Below are 19487 nucleotides of genomic sequence, written 5' to 3' on the forward strand. Positions count from 1 at the left end.
CTTTATTTTATTATCTTAAAAGAATATTAGAAGTGAGAAGATTGAGGCACAAAGAGACTTAATGAGTGTCACGTAGCAAGTCACAGAAATAGAAATAGAAACAGAACCCAAAATGCCTGACTTTGTGTGCCTCAATATTTACTACTATTATTACAATATTTGATGCTGGATGCATTTCTTGAAAGTACCCTGGATATTTCGACACCTACATACACACATAAGCTCCTTGTGGATTTTTAGGAAGCCAAATTCCCTGGCTGACAGCATAGCCTTAAAAATATACTCCCTTCCTTGCTTAGAAGTTTTGAACATTCTCCCTGCTGTGAATACCTCCACTTGCTATATATCAGCTTATTTCATGCCTCATGTAAAGTGAAGAGGAACCTTAACTTACAGGAGACACTGATTTTCATTGCCTCTAATGGCTCAGGCAACAGAGAATTTTGCTACAAACAGTGTGAGACAGTGTTTGTACAGATACATTTTTAAATGACACAATTCATAGTATTTCGAAGCAGACGGTTTATACTTACTAATCATGTCAATATTCTTACTGTAGAAATGGAATACTACCAGAAAAATAAAAATAGATGGGAGAAACAGATCAGTAAGCCAGAAATAACAGTGCCAGTCTGACACCATCTTTTACCTCAAGGTCATTTGATCTAACACAGGTCAGTACTGATGAACATGACTGACTTCTGAGTGCTGCCAGAGTAAGGCAGCTGCTACTGACAAGGAGGAGAGGCATCACTGATTTTCTGGGTGCCTCTTCAGGTAACTGGATGGGCAATATAACTTTCTCTCCCCGTGTTCAGCAGCTGGGCTTGATGAGTAAATTCAATTCCTCACCTCTGTATTGAATGAAAAGGCTAGACCAAGGAAAGTGTTTCTGTTTCCAGGAGTGGGTGAACAGGACTCGGATTGCAGAACCTCTGCTGCATCTTTGGGAAATGTGGCCACAGCCTGTCCTGTTCATACATGCAAAATCATTGAGATTCTGCAGTCAGTCTTCTGTGTAATACAGCTGTAGCTCTTTCTTAAATTAATTCTCACTTAAAGCTTATATTCTGAAACAAGGATTTGTCACACAAACAATGCCCTGGCCTATGATTGGTGGGAAAAGCAAGAATTCGAAAACTGCAGATGTGATCTGAGAAGCTTCCCAAATAATACAAAATGTGGGCTTTACCATCATCATAAGAAACATCCCATCTTCTGTGCCTTCATTAAGAACCCTTGAAAACTGCCTTTTTGCACAAGGTCCAGTCTAAATAATAATGCTTATGATTCTTAGGAGAGATGGATAAGGAATCCATATTTTCCTCCTCACTCTTGAGTACATTGCACTGCAGTTAAAATTCAGACAGCAAACAGAGCACTATCACAATTGCTTTCTGCTTGCTTGCAATACCACTTTTCCCTTTCTTCCCCAGGAGAGAACTTGTTGCTTCCCCATGCTTTTGCGGTGCCAACCACAGCAGAGTTCCTGGTGGCCTTCTCAGTCTCTCCATAAGAAACACACATGACATGGAGGGAACTCGGGCACACAGGGGTTCAGCATTTCGCCACCTCTCCCCAAGGAGAATTCATGGGCTAAGCCTACACAGGCAGTGATCTCATGGACACAGACCTCAGTGGGACTTCTCAACAACCACATCAGGCAGGTCAACCACCTGGGAAGACAGGCTATGGGACCAGCCTGCTCTTACTGTATTCTCATGAGAGCTGAAAAGAGCCAGACTTCTGTACAGAAATATAAAGCCCCTGCAACAGGAGGTGACCTGTTGCTTTGTACCCAGTAAGGAGGAGAATTCAGAGCATGTAACTTACCTTACTTGTACTACCCTAACCCCTAAAAGATTGCCTTGCAATCCCGGTTATTCGATCCATGATTGTCATAGTACAATAATACTGAGAAGTGATGTAAAGTGGCCTATCTGCACCTGGAATTATACGACTGCATTGGAACACATAGGTCTAACAGTCTGATGAGCTGGGTCCAAAATTATGCTTGAATTAATCATGGTTTGTCAGTTATAATAGGAAAAAAGGACAAGGTTAAACCACATGGAATAAGAATGTTTCTAATGGATTACAACCCACACAAGGAGAAGTTAACATATTTTTGTTTGTATGACTCACAACCCCTTTCATATCCACAGGAACCTGCATTTAGCTATTTAGTTCAGAAGAACAGGGAAATAAAGACCATTTGTGATGCAAGTCAGTAACAAAGAAAGAAAAGTCCTACAAGAGAGAATTACCTACAAGATGAGGAAAAAAAATGTATCACTCTGACAAGGCCAAGAGACAAGACAAGCCTGTGCATGGTAAATGCATGGATTGTTCACGCATTTATACTCAACATAAACGCAAATATACTTAATAGGAATATAATTCTCATGAGAGGTCACAGCAGCATGACAATTTATGAGTGCCTGAAAAGCATGTGATGAAGCAGAATCCTTGAAATCAAATTACTTCCCCCCCCCCCTTTTTTTCCCTTGTCTCGATAAAGATTTTAACAAAGTTGCATAAAAGTGAATGAATACTGCTCAGCCATATCCCAAATCAGTGTATTTCAAGTGTTTTGCAGTTTTCTATATTTATTAAGTATTCATAATGTTTCCTTAAAACTTTGAGGTTTGTAACACCATATTAAAAATGCAACATTTTATGTGGGACCTTGCGATGTGGCAGGGGACTCCAGGGAAGAGATTCCAATGGCGAGGCAGGAGACTGAGCTCTCTTCTCAGCACAGACAACACTGATCTGCTCTGGAGCCAGGCACAAGTCACCTCATTTCGTGGAGCCTGTCTTTCCTCTTCCAGTCTTTGCCTAATTAGCTGTGATATTTTTTGGTGGAAAGGGATAGAGGGGAACTGGGGACAGGATTATCTCCTACAGCATGTAGATAAAAAATAGTACCTTCAGGCTCCACTTTCAGCTAGGACCTCTTGGTATTACTGAAGTATAAATAATAATATTACATTGCAAAACACCCTCTAGTATTTAGAGGAGGACAGTGTGTAAAAACAGTCACCAGCTGTTCCTTTTCTGCATGCTTAGAACGACTGGTGCTACTCCATAACTTTTGGGAGCCCTGGTTACAATTAGCTATTTATACTGGATTTTGATGGACAAGACACTAAATCAGCAAGAGAACCAAAACAGGAGAACCTGTTCTGGCAACTTTTTTTTTTTTTTTTTAAATTAATCTCACAGTATAACAATGATTTTTTGAAGCCCCAGCTGCAGTTATATGAGAATTTGTATTACCATAAAAAAATTCTCAGCCCTCCTGATTGAGAAAGAGTATCCTGAAAATATCAACCTTACAGGTTAAAGAAGGAGCAGACAAATACACAATACTGGCACTAACTGTTTCAAGCCCAAATTCCCAAGGAAGAAAGACTTTTGAGGCTGTGATTTTATCTCCAGTTTCTTATTTGTCACTTTCCCTCTCCTCACCCAATAATTTTGAAACCACTGGCTAATTTCTACCAAAATTGACAAGAGGGTAGACACTTGAAATGTAAGTCTTGTACGCATTTTGTGAAAACTTAAAGCCGGTTAGCACACAAACCGAATTATTTTCCCTCATGAGGGCAAAGCAACTAGCATGTAGCTGCTCTTCACATATGCAACTGCTGACAACCAACTGGCAGTCAAACATGAGTAACCATCCATGGGTAGCGTCACATTAGCCCTGGCCCTGTTTTTCAGGACTAGCATCGACAGCTGCTGCATCAACAGCACATGGTGGAGATGGGACATTATTCAAATAGAAGGAAAGCATAAGGGGGCAGATAAAACATGGGAGGCAAAGTACAATTCAGAGGAAACCAGGGTTGCTTAGTCCCACTGCTCACAGGACCACTTGCTTAAATCTCACTGATTTTAAGATAGGGGCCACACCACAGACATGCTGTCAATTTTACAAGAACACAGTAATATGAGCACATGGCATTAATTTTGACCCCTCAGAGAAGCACTTTAAAAGTCTTGCCACCTTTTTTTTGATAGCACTTTCCTTTGCTTCCTGTGCCAGTATGGAGTATTACATTATTTACAAGCTTTTGAGCTCTTTATGCTTTAATTTTATTGCTATCCTGACTTAGCCTTGCGAAACAAAAATGCAAGAGATGCACATAACTGGACAAGGTGAAAAAAAATGAGAAAGTATGTGGATTTCCACTGGCTCTAATGAACTTTGCTCAACCCCAGAGAACACAGGGGAAGCTGAAGTACTGAAAGTGCTTCTATACAGCTGCCAATCTACCCATACACAAGTAAAGGAGAAAGATGTAAAAGGCAAGAGCAGGCAGTTAAGTGCTTTATTAGGATTTTGATGGAGATAATGTTTTAGCACACAGCCACATGGCAGCAAGCCAATTCTCTTCTGGTTTTGCCCTTCTCCTCATGGTGCAGTAAAAGGAAGTAGAGAAAAAGTTGAGGGGCGTCCCAAACCATGGCTACTCAGCCAAGAGGACTGTACGTAGTATAGCCTTTCCTCTGCCATGTGTCCTTCAGACACAGCAGTAAGCTCCTTTAGAGGGCGAGGGAAACAATCCCCTTTCCCTGCTTCTACCCATACATGTTACACATCAAATGGTATGGGCACAATCCCTCACCCCACCTCCCAGCTCAGTCAGATCAGAGCTGCCCCTATTTCAGACATATCTTGTTGGAACAGAACTTGGCAAAACATACTCTGATTAAGAAGTTTTCTGTCACTCCTTCCCAGGCACAGATTTGTGGTCCCAGGTTATTCTCTAGTGCTCTATCCAATGCTATTTGTAAGTGCTTTGTCATGGTTTAACCCCAGCCAGCAACTAAGCACCATGCAGCCGCTTACTCACTCCCCCCCACCCAGTGGGATGGGGGAGAAAATCGGGAGAAAGAAGCAAAACCCACGGGTTGAGATAAGAACAGTTTAATAGAACAGAAAAGAAGAAACTAATAATGATAATGATAACACTAATAAAATGACAACAGTAGTAATAAAAGGATTGGAATGTACAAACGATGCGCAGGGCAATAGCTCACCACGCGCCGACCAACACCCAGCCAGTCCCTGAGCAGCGATTCCCCAGCTCCCACCTCCCAGTTCCTATCCTAGATGGGACGTCCCATGGTATGGAATACACTGTTGGCCAGTTTGGGTCAGATGCCCCGGTTGTGTCCTGTGCAAACTTCTTGTGATCCTCCAGCTTTCTCGCTGGCTGGGCATGAGAAGCTGAAAAATCCTTGACTTAGCAACAACTGACAACATCAGTGTTATCAACATTCTTCCCATACTGAACTCAAAACATAGCACTGTACCAGCTACTACGAAGACAATTAACTCTATCCCAGCTGAAACCAGGACATGCTTGTTTTCACAGGAAGCTCAAACTGAAACCGTTAATGTCAGTGCACCGTTGCAGAGATGATGTTACAGGGTTAAATTAGCTGTTCTGCAAGAGATGAAGAACACCTTTCTACCAGACCTCCACACAAATTTCATTCCTAAACAGCTATACTAAGATTTTAAACTGCTTTGACCTAAGACACCCAAGACTAGACCAATTTTCCTCCTGCTGAAAGGGATGAAATTTTTCTGTACTTGTTGAATAATGAGGAATAGTGCATTGACGTGAATGCTTTTTCAGTCTCCTCAGGCAGAAGACATGGATGAAGTATTAAGTTTACAGACAATGCTGTTTATTGTTATGGCTACAGATGGCTACAACCTTTTATTTATACTTTTCTCATTTGCCAGTGTTCCTCACAGTCTCTGTCTAAACCAAGGAAAACTAGACTTGACATTTCAACAGTGAAAAGGTAAGAAAAAAAAAAGAGGTGGCAATTGCCTTCCTACCGAGAAAATTCAGTCTCTTCAAAGCCATCTTAAATCCATTGCAGATCACTTAACAAAACCCCACGCGGCACCTCACTTCACACAAAGGCACCACAAAGCAATGAGGGCCAGCTGCCTGTGTCACTTCATCTAGTCAAGCAGTAGTTTGCCTAGAAAACATGCAAAGTCACCCCAAAATTTAAGTTCACTTCAAAAATGTCCCCTGCCAACACCACTTCTCCCTTCCTTAAATGATCCATAAATCTCTCTCAAGTAAGGAAGCAGGAGCGAAACAGTTCAAAGTAAGCAAAAGGTTTCTAATCCCTCTATACTTGTTAGGAACAGACCTGCGGTGGAGTATTTGCTTGCAGCCTGGGAGCCTGGGGATGATATTTTGCTACCCAGGCAACTTATTCACATCATCGGTAAAGCCCTGTGGATAGTATCTGCAAACTAATCTGAATGAAATATCCTGCATCTCACCAGCTATGTCTTTTATTTACTTAAGATACAAATACAGCATCTGTCTGATGGTTTTTTTGAAGGAAGGAGTGAAGTTCATAATGAAAACTTGATTGGCGTTGTTAGCCAGTGCTTTATCCTCCTGTGCCCGTGCTGAAGATCACTGTGAGACTCTCAAACGCACTCCAAGGATGCATTTCCCTTGCGTGAAGCTGGTGCTGAAATGTGGCATACCTTAACCTTTGTGTGAAACTGAAGATGTGATTCAAAACACCGTCTTTGTATCAGAGAGTAATTAGAATTATCTGTTGAGTTTTGCCATCAGAGATGAATAAAAGAGCGAGTCAGCCTTAACTAAAGATGTAAAAACTCCTAGCCCATTTGCTGAAACCAAGCAGATGAGATGTTTTTATGGATAACTTCGCTCATTTTAGGGACAAACATAGAGACTCTACTCTTGAAAGAGAAAACAGGATAAATTTTACCTACTTCAAGTAATTGATTGAGGCTAACTGGAGTTTCACGTATTTTAAAATATTGAATATATTAAATACATAGGTCATACATGTGCCAATGCACATGTTGGTCATACATCAATACTGTCCACTGTGTGACAACTTCCCAAGACTCAGAGCTGAGGAAATGAATTCAGTCTGTGCAGAACTGTCTTTAACATTATGTTCTGAAAAGAGTGCAGGTTATCTGTCCCCTGCCCTTTCCACCGGAACATTTAAGGAGGCTATACCCATTATTTCACTCTAATCAGTGCTTCATGCCTTGTTGTGAGTGTGAACTGCACTTGAAATCAAGACTGTAACAAAAAATTGCCTCTCCAGCAAGCTGATAAGGGAAAGAGCAGTACCATGTGAACAAATTATTGCTTTATATTTTAAACTTTTTTTTTTTTTTTTAAGGCAGGAATGGGAATTCATTTATTTTAGACATTTAAAAACCCAAAAGTTTCAATCAAATTTCTTTGTGACAGTAATACATGTACCTATATTGCAAGGGCACAGAAAATAACTGGAGGCAAGGTTACCAGTTTATCAGTTTTGAATATTCAGTGACGACCACAAAGGAGAACAATTTAGAAAGAATCATGCTGTGGTAAATACTGAAAGTTTTCAATAACAGTTCTTTCAGAATAGAGTCTATCTGAGCCTGGGGCTTTTTTATGGCCACTTTTCCAGGTGAGAATTTAAAGGGAAGCTGAATATCTCTCTCTCTGTTACAAAGTCAATGAGTGTGTGCTGTTAATAACTCCGGTAGGTTGGGGATGATTGCACATGACTTACAGCTTTCTTTATTCACTACCTATTTTTTTAAATGACATGGCATGAATCCAAAAGGAAACAGTATCCGTGTGCTGAGAAACAAAGCAGCGCTGGCTCTTTTACTCCAAAACTCTCAGAGGAGTGACCAAGAACTAGATTTAAGAAAGAGCTGAAAGTCACAGAAGTGAGACTTAAGTTCACCAAACCAAAATCACTTTCTTGAGCATCTCCCCTTTCTCTTAGCCACCTCTAAATGCTCTTAGCATCTCCATTTTATCCAGAAGCTGTTTAGTGTAAAATGCATAACCATTGAGAGGCGAGCAGGCTTCATCACTGAGTGACACCAGCGGTAGGCTGCAAGGTCTTAGTCCCTGTACCCCCTCCTCCCCTTCTCATCCAGTAAGTCTCTTAATGACTGTTTGCATGGAAGGCCCAGGTCCAAGACGGAACCTTGTCTCCAGCTTGGCTTTGTGTCATAGTCTCAAGGTGGGAGATGTTGATCTGAATATTCTGGGTGAGGAAGAGGCTGACCGTGCTCCCATTTTGTGTCCAAATGCTCCCACCATTTCAGTGGTGTCTTCAGGATGGAGCTTCAGGAGATGCTTTAGAGAGATGGATCCCATGTAGTCACCAGGGCACCTCAGAGAGAGGTTCGTCCTTCTCTCTGCTCTTCCCACATGCCTAGCGTGAGTCAGCTGTACATTTTAGCTGATCTCATAAATCAGTGTAATGGCTGCACTGGGTCACATCCTGAAGAGTTTTATTCTCTACAAGGACTGCATATGTTTCTGAACAGAGGATTTGGGATTTCACTGTGGAGCCAAGCACCTAGTATTTGAGTGCCTAACACATTCACTGAACATTTGAGGTCACCACATCATTTGAGGTCATCTATTAATTGTTCATTACTCAACTGATAACCAGAAAGAAAACCTAAAAAAAAATAAATTCACAAACACAGCTATCATCAAATGCACACAAAACCTACAAGAGCTCAAAGAGAAAGGTAACATATGGGTAAGGCTGAAAAAGCTAATTTTAACATGATTTAGTTCAGCAAAGAACACATCCTGATGAAAAATGTGGCTTTATTCTTATCTCACATTTGTTATACTTAGTTATTTTTCTGAAGATTGATTCTCACTTCTAGCAATTATTAAGACATGCTGTTTTGCAAGTAAAAGTGAGGTGTTTTTACTAAATCTGGTACTTCTTCTTTGGTAACTAGAAGAATGTATAATTAGGTAACTTAATTTTTAGACTGTATTCTATTAGAAAAAGGCAGATAATGCTTCTTATTTCTAAGGGGATTCCTTTTTATTCATGATCTGATTTAAGCTAACTTTGATGGAAATTTCAATTACATATAAAAGGCAAAAACTTGATATGCTTTAATCAATTAAATATAATTACATGTAATACTATGAATAATAAAAAAACATTTATTGAATTATATTTTGAAGTTAAAACTATTTGAATAAGGAAGTCTTTGTGGCCATCTGTCCTTCAAGATATCTAAAAGCAGAGGAGGTTAACTCCTTTTCAAGGTCTTCTCATTAGGTTGTAAATTTTCTTCACGCAGGTTTCAACTCCCAATCAACTTGTCAAGTTCTAATGGTCCTTGTACTGAATTTTTTTTTTTTCATACAGCAAAAAGTAAGAGTATCTGCACATAATTTATTACCTCAGCAAGTCCTATGCACAAACACTAGAGGTGATTTCACCCATTTCATTGACTGGACTTTTGTGACTGACAACAAATACAGACTTTTTCCTAGGTGTTATTTACAAGTATTTCATAAATCTGCAATATACATTTTCATGGCAATACTCAGGTCATAAGCTGTAAACACATTTTAGTAGAAAATATTCATGACAGTGGACCCAGTTGCATGTCTTTTTTGAAGCCACCATTGTTTTATTCTGTCTTTTCACACCAAGGCAGAAAAATAAACCATCAAACTTAACATTTTAGTTTCTTTGTTAATCTACTCCTAAATTAGTCTGGAAATGGGTCAGTTAATGCTCTTTCATTCTGCTTAAGATATTTTTCTTCTAAATGAAGCAAAAGAATTCTCTATCTTTGTTTATGAAGCTGTGTTAGCTCAAGGCTCTTTATCTCTTCATATCAATCAGCCAAGACTAATATGTGTGACAGAAAGTAGGACAGAGATCCCCAAAGAGGGACAAAAAACGAAATGACAAATAAGCCTGAAAAGATGCAGGGTCATTTCCCTTTCAGCTTCAGTGAAATACCTTGCTTTATGAGTCAGTACTGAAGACACAAATAGTTTGCAATTATAAAAATAGTAAGATGATGAATGCCAGACATTTGCAGAATGTATTTTGCTACCCCAGTTTAGCAAGGCAGGAACAAACAGAACTGATTGGTCTGAGATATCACTGTTAAAAAGCATAAACTCAGGAGATGAATCTATGTTTTGGATACCTAATCAAGCAGCCAGAACACCAGGCCCTTGTGCGACACAGGCAGAATCACCTCACAAAAAATACCAGCCAAGTCTAGCATTTCAGAAGCTTAGCTTAAGAAATCCTCATACGCACAGAGACACGCTCTCCTAGCCACAGAAATAAACACTTTCTAGAACCTGAGAAAGCAAGCAGGATGTTCACTGCCCTGTAGACTTCACCAGCAGTTCAATACTATTGATGTCTAGTTGAACCGCCAGAGAACATCCCTTTTTTGATTTCTGACTGGATGAACAAGTCAGAGTAGTTCAGAAGGTCCACCTCAGCTTGTGCATCGAGACCTGACTGCCCAGCAGTAAGACTTGAAGAATCTGACTCTGGTTTTGCTTGTTTTCCTTTTGTATCAATGAAATTAATCTGATTTTCATCAGATTTACTCCACTTTCCCATCAGTATGTGTCTGGAAGCTTTTATGCTGGGTACAAATATACTCACGTAGTTACTTCCAGTGCATGGACAGCAGAACTTACAGATCTCTCTGAGCTCATGTTTAAACATTTCACCCAAATACATATCTTCACGTAACCATGACTTTGGCCTTGCTTTAAAACAGCAGCCCGTTTTTTGAGGAAATGTGGAAAGCTAATTAACTTACATTGCAACAAGTTATCAGAGATGGTTTTTTCCCCATTTGAGACAAATGTTGAGGGGAATAAGTAAGATTTTGCAGGTGGAAACAGTACAGATAGTCTCACTTAGCAATTCTCTCCCTGCCATTCTCAGATGAGAAAATTTGTTTTCCAGGAGAGCTTTAAAGTAATCAGTTCTAATGAAAGTGACAGGTAAATTAAGCCTGATCAAGGAAAGTAAATGACAGTGTATTCCAGGGGAAGGCTGTGTCAGGCATATACAGAATTGTCCACGTAGATGCCAGGCAGCTAGTCTAAGACTGAACAACATATACAGAGGAGTGAGGTCCTATACTGAGAGCAGAGGATGCTGGTAGCATGAGGTCCAGCCCTACAAATCAATATTCTTGTGCACCTAAAGCTTGTCATATACTCTCTATTCCCAAATCTCTCCATCTCTAAATAGGAATGATCGATACATGTCCACTGGGATATCATAAAGCTCAGCTGCCTAATGTTTGTAAAGCATTTTGACAGTCGCAGATAGAAGCTGCTCCACAGAGAGTTGCCTCTGCCTCCTCAATGCTGCCGCACTTTTTAATCCACCCTTTTATCGACTGCTATTTCATGCACCCTCCCTTGCAGCTGAAGCAGTGAGCGAACAGAAATGATAAAGTGCGCTTCCAAACTTCCCTCCCACTCACCTCTCCTCCATCTGTCGGAGAAAGAGATTTTATTTGCTGCAGAAGTGCTGTCTGGCTAAAAATGTGAGCACTTTTTGCAGCACGATCCCACTCTCTCCTCCACACACACCCACTGCCCAAGTGCTTCATTTTGAAATATGACATCGCTTCTTAGCTAACACCATGTGTAAGAAGAGGCTTCTGCGGGACATTTTATTAGGTGCTGCCTAAAAAGCTGCTATAAAATCCCACATGGTGTTCACTGCCGACCATCTTCATCCTACCTCTTAAGAACTGAAAGGAACATAAGATATCCGACAATAAAGACTATTTTTCTTTCTCTTTTCCCTCTCACAAACAGTCCAGTCATATGCCTCACTATTTCCAAATTTTGAAGTTTAATCCTGAGTCTTATGACCAATTGGTATTTCTCTTTAATACCTGGCTCCTGGAAGGAAATGCTCACTTCAGATTTTCTGTTTCTTTGAAAGAAAGCAGTAAGTTGAGCATGCCTGGCTGGGGAGGAAAATTAGGTTTAGCTGAAGACACTCTAAAAGATTCAGGAAATAAAAGTATACAGAATGCATCAAAATTCCTTAAAGACACAATGCGATCCTTTGGTTTTAAGCCAGTGTGCAACACTTCTAAATCTGTGGAACTGGCACTATGAGCAGGGAAAGCTCATGGTCATGAATACAAGATTGTCCACCATGTGTCACTAAAGGGAAAACAAAAACCTGTGTTCAGACAGTATTCTCATCCAGATCTCAAGGTCTGGGCTTGAGATACTGTTTAAAGATAAAGCACAAGAGTAATTAGATGAAAAAGGGAGATATTGCCTCATTTATCATTGAGGTAAAACCTCCCAACTTCAAAAATCTCCCAACTTCATTCTTGTTCTGAATATTGCAGCTTTCATGAAGAGAAAGGTTTGTACAGTTTGGGACATCTTTGAGTCTGAATGGTCAAAGGAAGTATCTTTCCCAAGTATGTATAATGGTCTGTCTATCAATCAAACCCAGTAGATATATAATTTTATTCCACATTTTCAGCTAATTTTTTAGTAATCTTTGCAGAAAGAGTACAAAACGGGGATGGCTGGAAGATAAGCATCAGACAAGAAGAGGCATTTTCTCTTTGCTTTCACCCCAATTTCGGTTAGCAGCAACGTAGAGATGGAGGTCCATACAACAGCTTTGAACCAGGAAAGATTATGTCCTTTCTTCCATAAGGATGCAATTTCTTCAGATTGTGTTCTAGCAATTCCTATCAAAAGGCTTCAGCTATAAAAGCAGATGCATCACTGGTGCCAATTAAAGGCCCAGGCTGTATTACCAGGTGATTACAGTTCATATTAAAAGCTCATTATACCTAGAAGGAAATTTTGCCGGTTGGGGAATGGTGACCAGTCCCCAGTAGTGACCCCAGCCTTGGACAAGCATCAGTCAATCCTGACAGCTGCTCAAGAGAGTTATATCTCCTCCTGGCCAAAGGGGGTTGTCTAACCTAGGTCCCCAAAACACCACTTAGTGAAGATTCAGCATCTTTACCCTGATGACTCACAAGCCACAAGAGCTTCAAAAAGATCCTCCAGCAAAAATAGGCGGAGATAGCGATTTCTGAACTAGACAACACAAAGTGGGCAAGGTGAGGAGATGAAGGACTTAGGTCCTTAGGGCTGGTGGTGGAAATAGGCAAAATTCTCTGCTCCACACCCATATTCACAGTTCAGTAACAAACAGCGATCTGATTGTAATTCCCAACACAAAAAATATTCCACAGAACAACCAAAGTCTTTTCTTCCCCCCTACAACAAGACTGCTGCTGAGCATGAAGCTATAAATACCTCAGCTCACAGGTACAGTTCATTGTACTACAAGATTATTCCTTTTTTAAATATCAGACTCCTCCAGCCAAAGTAAAGAGTGGTGAGAAACTGGGAATGCAACATTCGGAAATTCCTTCATATTAGCTGGTGTTTAATCTTGTCTGAACAGCATCGGATTGAACGCCGGACACATTCAAAGTGACAGGGTCAAGACAAAGTGAGAGTTGCCCAGGCTTGTTATTTACAAAGACAAGCAGAGCATCTTGGAAGCTGACAGTTTTTTCATTACTTAATCACTCCAGCTTGATCCCTCTGTTCTCTATGCAGGTCTCCAGCCAAGAGTTCCTTGTTAACTGCTTAATGTCTATCTTTAAGGAAACTTGACCATGTTTTATCTAGGAACCGTGGAAAATTTGGTTCTGCATGACTTGTTAAATTATTTAAATGCTTTATATCTGCCTGATAATCATGGTTCAAATAAATACAGCAGGACTGCTCACCTACTCCAGCACTTTTCAATGAAAAATTACAAGATTGCAAAACACCAGTTGTCCTAAAACCTCCCAGCTCTAAAAACTGATGGACTGATATAAGCAATATTAGCATCTGCATTTAATGGACATAAGGGCAGGAGTAGCCTCAGCAGCATTCCTCGCCTTGAAGGTAATGTCACTTTGAACTTGACCCTGTAAAGGAGCAGACTGATTGGGGGAAGGGAAAAGGCTTCAGAAGAAAACGGGTAGCATTAGCAATTGGACAACACCAAAGCCAAGATATCAGGCTGCACCACGCTTGGCCTGACCCAGCACCTCCATTATACACCCAGAACTGCCGTATTTTGACAAGGCTGAGCAGCTCAGCATGTTACCTACCTGCAAGTCCAACCAGGATCCAGAAAATGGGCAGCTTTTTCATCTTCTACCTTAGTCCAGTAAAGTACACCCCAAGGTTCTTGCACACCATGGGCATCCCCGTGAAACACAAAATGGTCACGATTGACTAGCTTCTGAATCAGAGCGTTCTCCCAGGGAACAGGAGAGCCAGGTTTAATTCCACCTGGGCTGCTGGCATTTCCACCTGTCCTGCTGAAGCTGTTTCACTGTGTAATGAATTCAGAGAAAGGGGGCTCAACCCTGCCCTGGCAACCAAGCGCCACTATCACTGGAGCTGCAAGTCCCCTTCCAAGGGCTGGTTGCTTTTTCACATGTAGGACTACTAGTGTTGACAGTTGCAACTGCAATGCATGTCTTCCCTTCCTGAACGGTCCCTCTTCCACCCTTTTGCTGCCCCTCAAAAAATCCTGAATGAAGTCACCTTCAGCAGCAGCTGCAGTGAACGCTCCTCTGGGCAAATCAGCACATGGCTCAGAGTATCCTCCTGGGAGGGCTGAGTTCAAAACCTGGCTGTCTCAGCAGCCTAGAGCACTCCAGCCACTCGGCTGTTACAGAAGTACTCATTGTCACATCCTCCTCCAAGTAAACTTTTTTTCTGGCTGTCTCCTTGTGATGATAAAGAATTCCAATCTGTTCTTTTGACAGAGAGACTACTGAAGGTTGTCTGAAGTGCGCAGCATGGAAATCCCCTGCTCCCAGACTCCCCCAGTCAAAGCTCCAACGATACAGAGGGTCTGACACCCACCTGTATTCAGTGTTTTCCTTTCTGCGTGTTTTTTGACGTCTGAAACACCATTTCAGATCACCAGTACCTCAGTGCTCAGTGCTCTTCTGCTCTGTATCCCATACTGAGGTACCCGACTTTCTGCATAGGAAATAGGCACCTGATCTACCTCTGCTTCAGAGTCCTTTTAAGCAACTCCATGTTCAAGGGCTCTTCTCCTTATGGAGACCCTGCCCAAAACTACTAGAAATGTGAACTTCCTCAAAGAAAGGCTGTATAATGCATGTAGAGTGCTCCAAACTACACAGATACTGAGCTTGACTGAGACATCACTAATAGTGGAAGAACTCAAAGCTCAGCTAAGCTGACAAGGCAAGTCAGCAGCAGATCTCCTCATAGCGTTTTGCTCTAACTTTTCTAGTTCCAGGGAAGCAGCCAACATTTAAACAGCTCAAATGTTCTATCCCTGATTGTTCGAAGGCAAAAACCTCATCCCATGATTTCATAAAGCATGTCTAGCACAAGACAAGCAGATGTTGCAATGAATAGTTCACAGAGAGGCATATAGCACTGAAATGGCATAACGTAGCTTCAGTAAAGCCCTACTCACCCCTTCACAAGAGGGAATTTCAAGGATTTACTTCTAAGAGACTTAATGAAAACTACTTTCTGGCATCACTATTATTTATTTGCCTGCAGAATGCCTTAGAGGTAACCTAATTCTGTCAATTGTTTGCTAAAGTTTCAGCATGGGTTTACACAGGACAATTTAGAAACCAGTTGATCAGAAGCCCAAGGAAAGTAACTTATAAATGTCTGGAGTATTGATCTTATTTAAATCATTACAATGGCATCTTTAAACCACAAAACTTTCTGTGCGGACTAAATGGAAGATGGGCTGTAGGTAGGCAAGAGTCTTCTACCAATTTCTTTCCAAACACCATTTCTACAGATCCAGCAGCACAGAATGATCGTAACAGACTTCAAAGCCACTGAAACCCCTCGTCTTGCAACAAGGCAGGATCAACACAGCAAAGATGACAGCACGAATACACACCACCTATGCACAGACACATACCATGCTCAGATCACATGCTGAAAACAGTATCAGAAGTCCTTGTCTGAAAACCAAAATAAATGCTCTAATTCTCACAGAGTGTTTGTTTGTAAAGGCTATTAATCTGAAAATTCAACTGCTTTGGTGTTTAAGTATCTGACTCTAAGTGTTTCACATTGACTTTGAGTCTATATACAGTCAGAAATCTTGGCATACGAATATAGTAATGAAAACTACAAAACAAAATACATAAACTCTTCCACTCCCCACCACACCAGCTCTTACAAATGGGCATTAAGACACTCAAAACTTCTGACATCATCTACACCAAGATAAACAAGTAAGGAGTACGGGTGTTGCCCGGTACTTTGCTAATGTATTTCTGAGTTATGTGCTAACTGAAAGCCTGAATGATAGATATGCCATAAATGTAATACACAGCAAGACCTGAAGACACTTTAGTAAGTGCAGGTGTGAAGGTTTTCATGAAAACTGAATGCTCCAACCACAAAGGTAGAAGCTCAGCAGCAACGGCTGTGGCCTCCTTTCATATAAGGAAGGGAGCTTCATAATTGGTTTTCAGCAAATAATGTCACGGGGACTGCCAGCAGGAAAACCTTTTATGTTGTTTACACTGAGATAAGACAATTTCTTCCCTCCTAGGTTTCAAGTGAGCATAAAGGCAAAGGGCTTCCCTTTAGGAATGAAAGCAAAAAAACCTTAAAAAACATTGAGCGTTTAAATGTTTTGCTGAGTCAGAGTTTGTAACAGCTAATTGTTAGGAAAGTGCTTTGGAATAAACTGTGGGCAATACTATGAAACAATGCTTTTAACAGGAATAAAGGGAAAAGGTGGAAAGTACCCACCACTTACCACACAGTCCTTTGTATTAATATGAGGTTCAGGCAAGCAAGCAATTTTTTTCTGGAGAATTTTGGAATTTGGAGAACTGTCATCTTTTAGACCACACCTCTGTCTTCCAACTACAGTAAATAGTTCGTTCTTCTTTCTCATTTAGGTGTCATTTTTGTATCACCAGGGAGCAAGATTTTAAGTCACCAGCTTCTGTGCTTTTGAAGCCTTTTCTAAATTCTTTTCAACTCAACATGGCTTAGACAGGCAGAAGTGGGCGGATTAGCTTGACAGCCTGCATCCACTACTCAGTTCCAAGGTTTCAGTGCAATATGCATCTCACACGTACCAAGGCACCTGTCATAGCTCCTAAGCCCTTTGAGTCAAAGGCGTTAGCTGGTGCCAGAACACTGGAGCTTCCACCAGGGGTGAGAAAGATTTTTAAATAAACAGCAAAAAACCCCAGGGTATATCTGGGCAATCCCTTTTTACTAATTAAACATTCAAATAGGATTAATGTACACAGATCACTATTACCTGAAGAGCCTGCCATGGAAAAGAAAGGTTTATGACTATTTATGCATACCATCATAGGGGAAAAAAACCTTTAAGCACTGATACTGGACTGGAGATCCAACTACACTTCCCATCTCTGCTTGAACATTACTGAAATCTTGGCCTAATATAGCTCTGGAACCACGAGCCCTGAAATTTGAATTGCCATTAATTTTGACTAACAGTCAGTACTTCAGATGTTACTGAAATTAAGTCCATCTGGGAGTGCTGACTCAAAGTCAGAGAATGACCAGTGGTTTGTACAGAACCATACCAAGGATCATATGTCCCTGTACCTATGGAAATGTACCCAAGATGAACTTCTCGATGCAATATACTTCTGTTCTTACTTCTTTGTTGCTTTCTCTTTGTTTGGTGTTTTGCAATAATGTTTTTAAAGCTTCATTTTTCACATAAAGAGAAAGAAAAAGTATGATCACTAGATCTTTAAACTGTGGCCAGCAAGGATTTCTAAACTGTAATTGTTCTTAAAAAGTTTAGATAGCATTTACTGCCGCAAATGTAAATACTCAAGCCGAGAAATTGATCAGGAAAGCTTCTTGGAGTAATCCCAAATGCAAAATACACATAATTATAGAAAACAAAGCCAAATAATGATCCAAATTTCTTAATTCTTGATTTCTATACAGTGCAAGTGACTAGCAGTACATTTCATCAATGCACATTTTTAATCTTCTAAACGCTTGCTTAAGCAACAAGGCTTCTTTAAGAAGCAGCACTTAGTAAAGAGTCTTCTGGCAGACAAAAGCAATTACAATGAAATAGATAACTATTACTGCTGCCCACGTTGCTCTATTCTACAGTAGCATTTCATTTTTACCCATGTAAAGGATCCCACTTCCACAACATTGAGCATAATAACAAGTTACTAAGTTTTTGGCAAAACATAATTTTTCGAACAGTTTGTTATGTGTACAAAGTGGCTCCCTTTTCAAGACAAAACATTTCAACAACTAAATAATACTCTAATTATGTTTAACATGCAAATGCATTAATGTAAAAGGTTGCTAAAGGAGACTACAGTATGTTGGCAACATTGAAATCCCAGAAGTAAAACAGTGTCAGTATGAACTGATACTCTGGACCCAACTTGCAAATCTCACTCATGCAGTCAGTCACATACAGCTTTCAGAAAGCATTCAAAAAATAAGACAAGATCAAGTGATTTTAAAAATCTTACAGGTTTTATAAAAATGTTATTATACATTACAAAAAGCCTTTTACCAATTAAAACTTACAAAACACTTAAAATGTCTGATAGTCTTTTAAAGAAAGATTATCTGTATTTCAATATGTACAGGTAACAGTTTATATCAAAACTTGATCAAATAGAAGACAATCCATAACTTTCATACCTATCTAATTAGAAGTATGAACTGTTATACTGTCAAAAAGATGTGTTTAGAAATTACTGTCCTTGTCTATAAAAATAGAAAAGAGATACACTCTAAGTATCTCACCTGAAGACTCAAAAATTTCCAAACATAATAAGACTCAGAACACAGCAGGTTTACAATGGTAACCTAAAAACACCAATTAAAACCTCTTAAAATCAGAGAAACTAAAAACATAGAAACTATTTTTCTGAGTATTCCAGCTCAGAAGAATGATGATGTAAATTAACAGGGAAGAAGAAAAAGAAGACTGGAAAAATACCCCTGAGATAAGGCAGAAACATTATTATTTTTTCTACTTGTTTGTTTCTTTGGCTTTTTGTTACTCTCAAGCTACCACATAGGTTTGAAAGGAAATTTGTTCTGTGGTAGGTTTTAGCAGTTACATCATCACCACATAGGTAATTATTCTGACACAATACAAGTGATACAAAAAATAGCATTAAGTTGCTCTTTTTCTTCAGACTCTTCCCACTTCTGACCCCATCCCTCTATTTTTCTTTTTAACAATTTTTTAATCCTGCATATTTTTTCTCATTACCATTTCCCACATCTTCCTTTTTTTCTTGAGGGTTTTTTATAGACAAGTTCTTCAAAAGTCATGCTTTCATCTTCCACTTCATTTTCCAAGTCTCTGTCATGCACAAAGCCTATATTGAAAACAAGAAATTAATGCAGAATGGAAAACCCCAACACCTTTTCCTCTTAATAATATGACAAGCTATGTCATTGCTATTTTATATGTCAGCAATATACCTTCATGTGTGTATAATCATGTTTCAGAAGTATTGGGCTTAATATGACAATGTGCTTAAGAGCTCTGCTAGGAAGCAGAGACTG

General features: G+C 40.0%; 1 protein-coding gene across 4 annotated transcripts in view; it reads right to left on the minus strand.

Annotated features, from left to right (window-relative positions):
• Window positions 1-18415: 18415 nt before the first annotated feature.
• Window positions 18416-19487, minus strand: part of TRANK1 (tetratricopeptide repeat and ankyrin repeat containing 1) — a 58744-nt gene continuing 57672 nt past the window's right edge. For all 4 annotated transcript variants that reach the window (XM_049817260.1, XM_049817263.1, XM_049817262.1 and 1 more), the window contains exon 24: window positions 18416-19297. In XM_049817260.1, coding sequence (XP_049673217.1) covers window positions 19185-19297 — 113 coding nt within the window. In that variant the 3' untranslated portion in view covers window positions 18416-19184. The remainder of the gene's footprint in view (window positions 19298-19487) is intronic.

This window comes from Accipiter gentilis, chromosome 14 (assembly GCF_929443795.1).
Source record: "Accipiter gentilis chromosome 14, bAccGen1.1, whole genome shotgun sequence".
NCBI classification, from domain to species: domain Eukaryota; kingdom Metazoa; phylum Chordata; class Aves; order Accipitriformes; family Accipitridae; genus Astur; species Astur gentilis.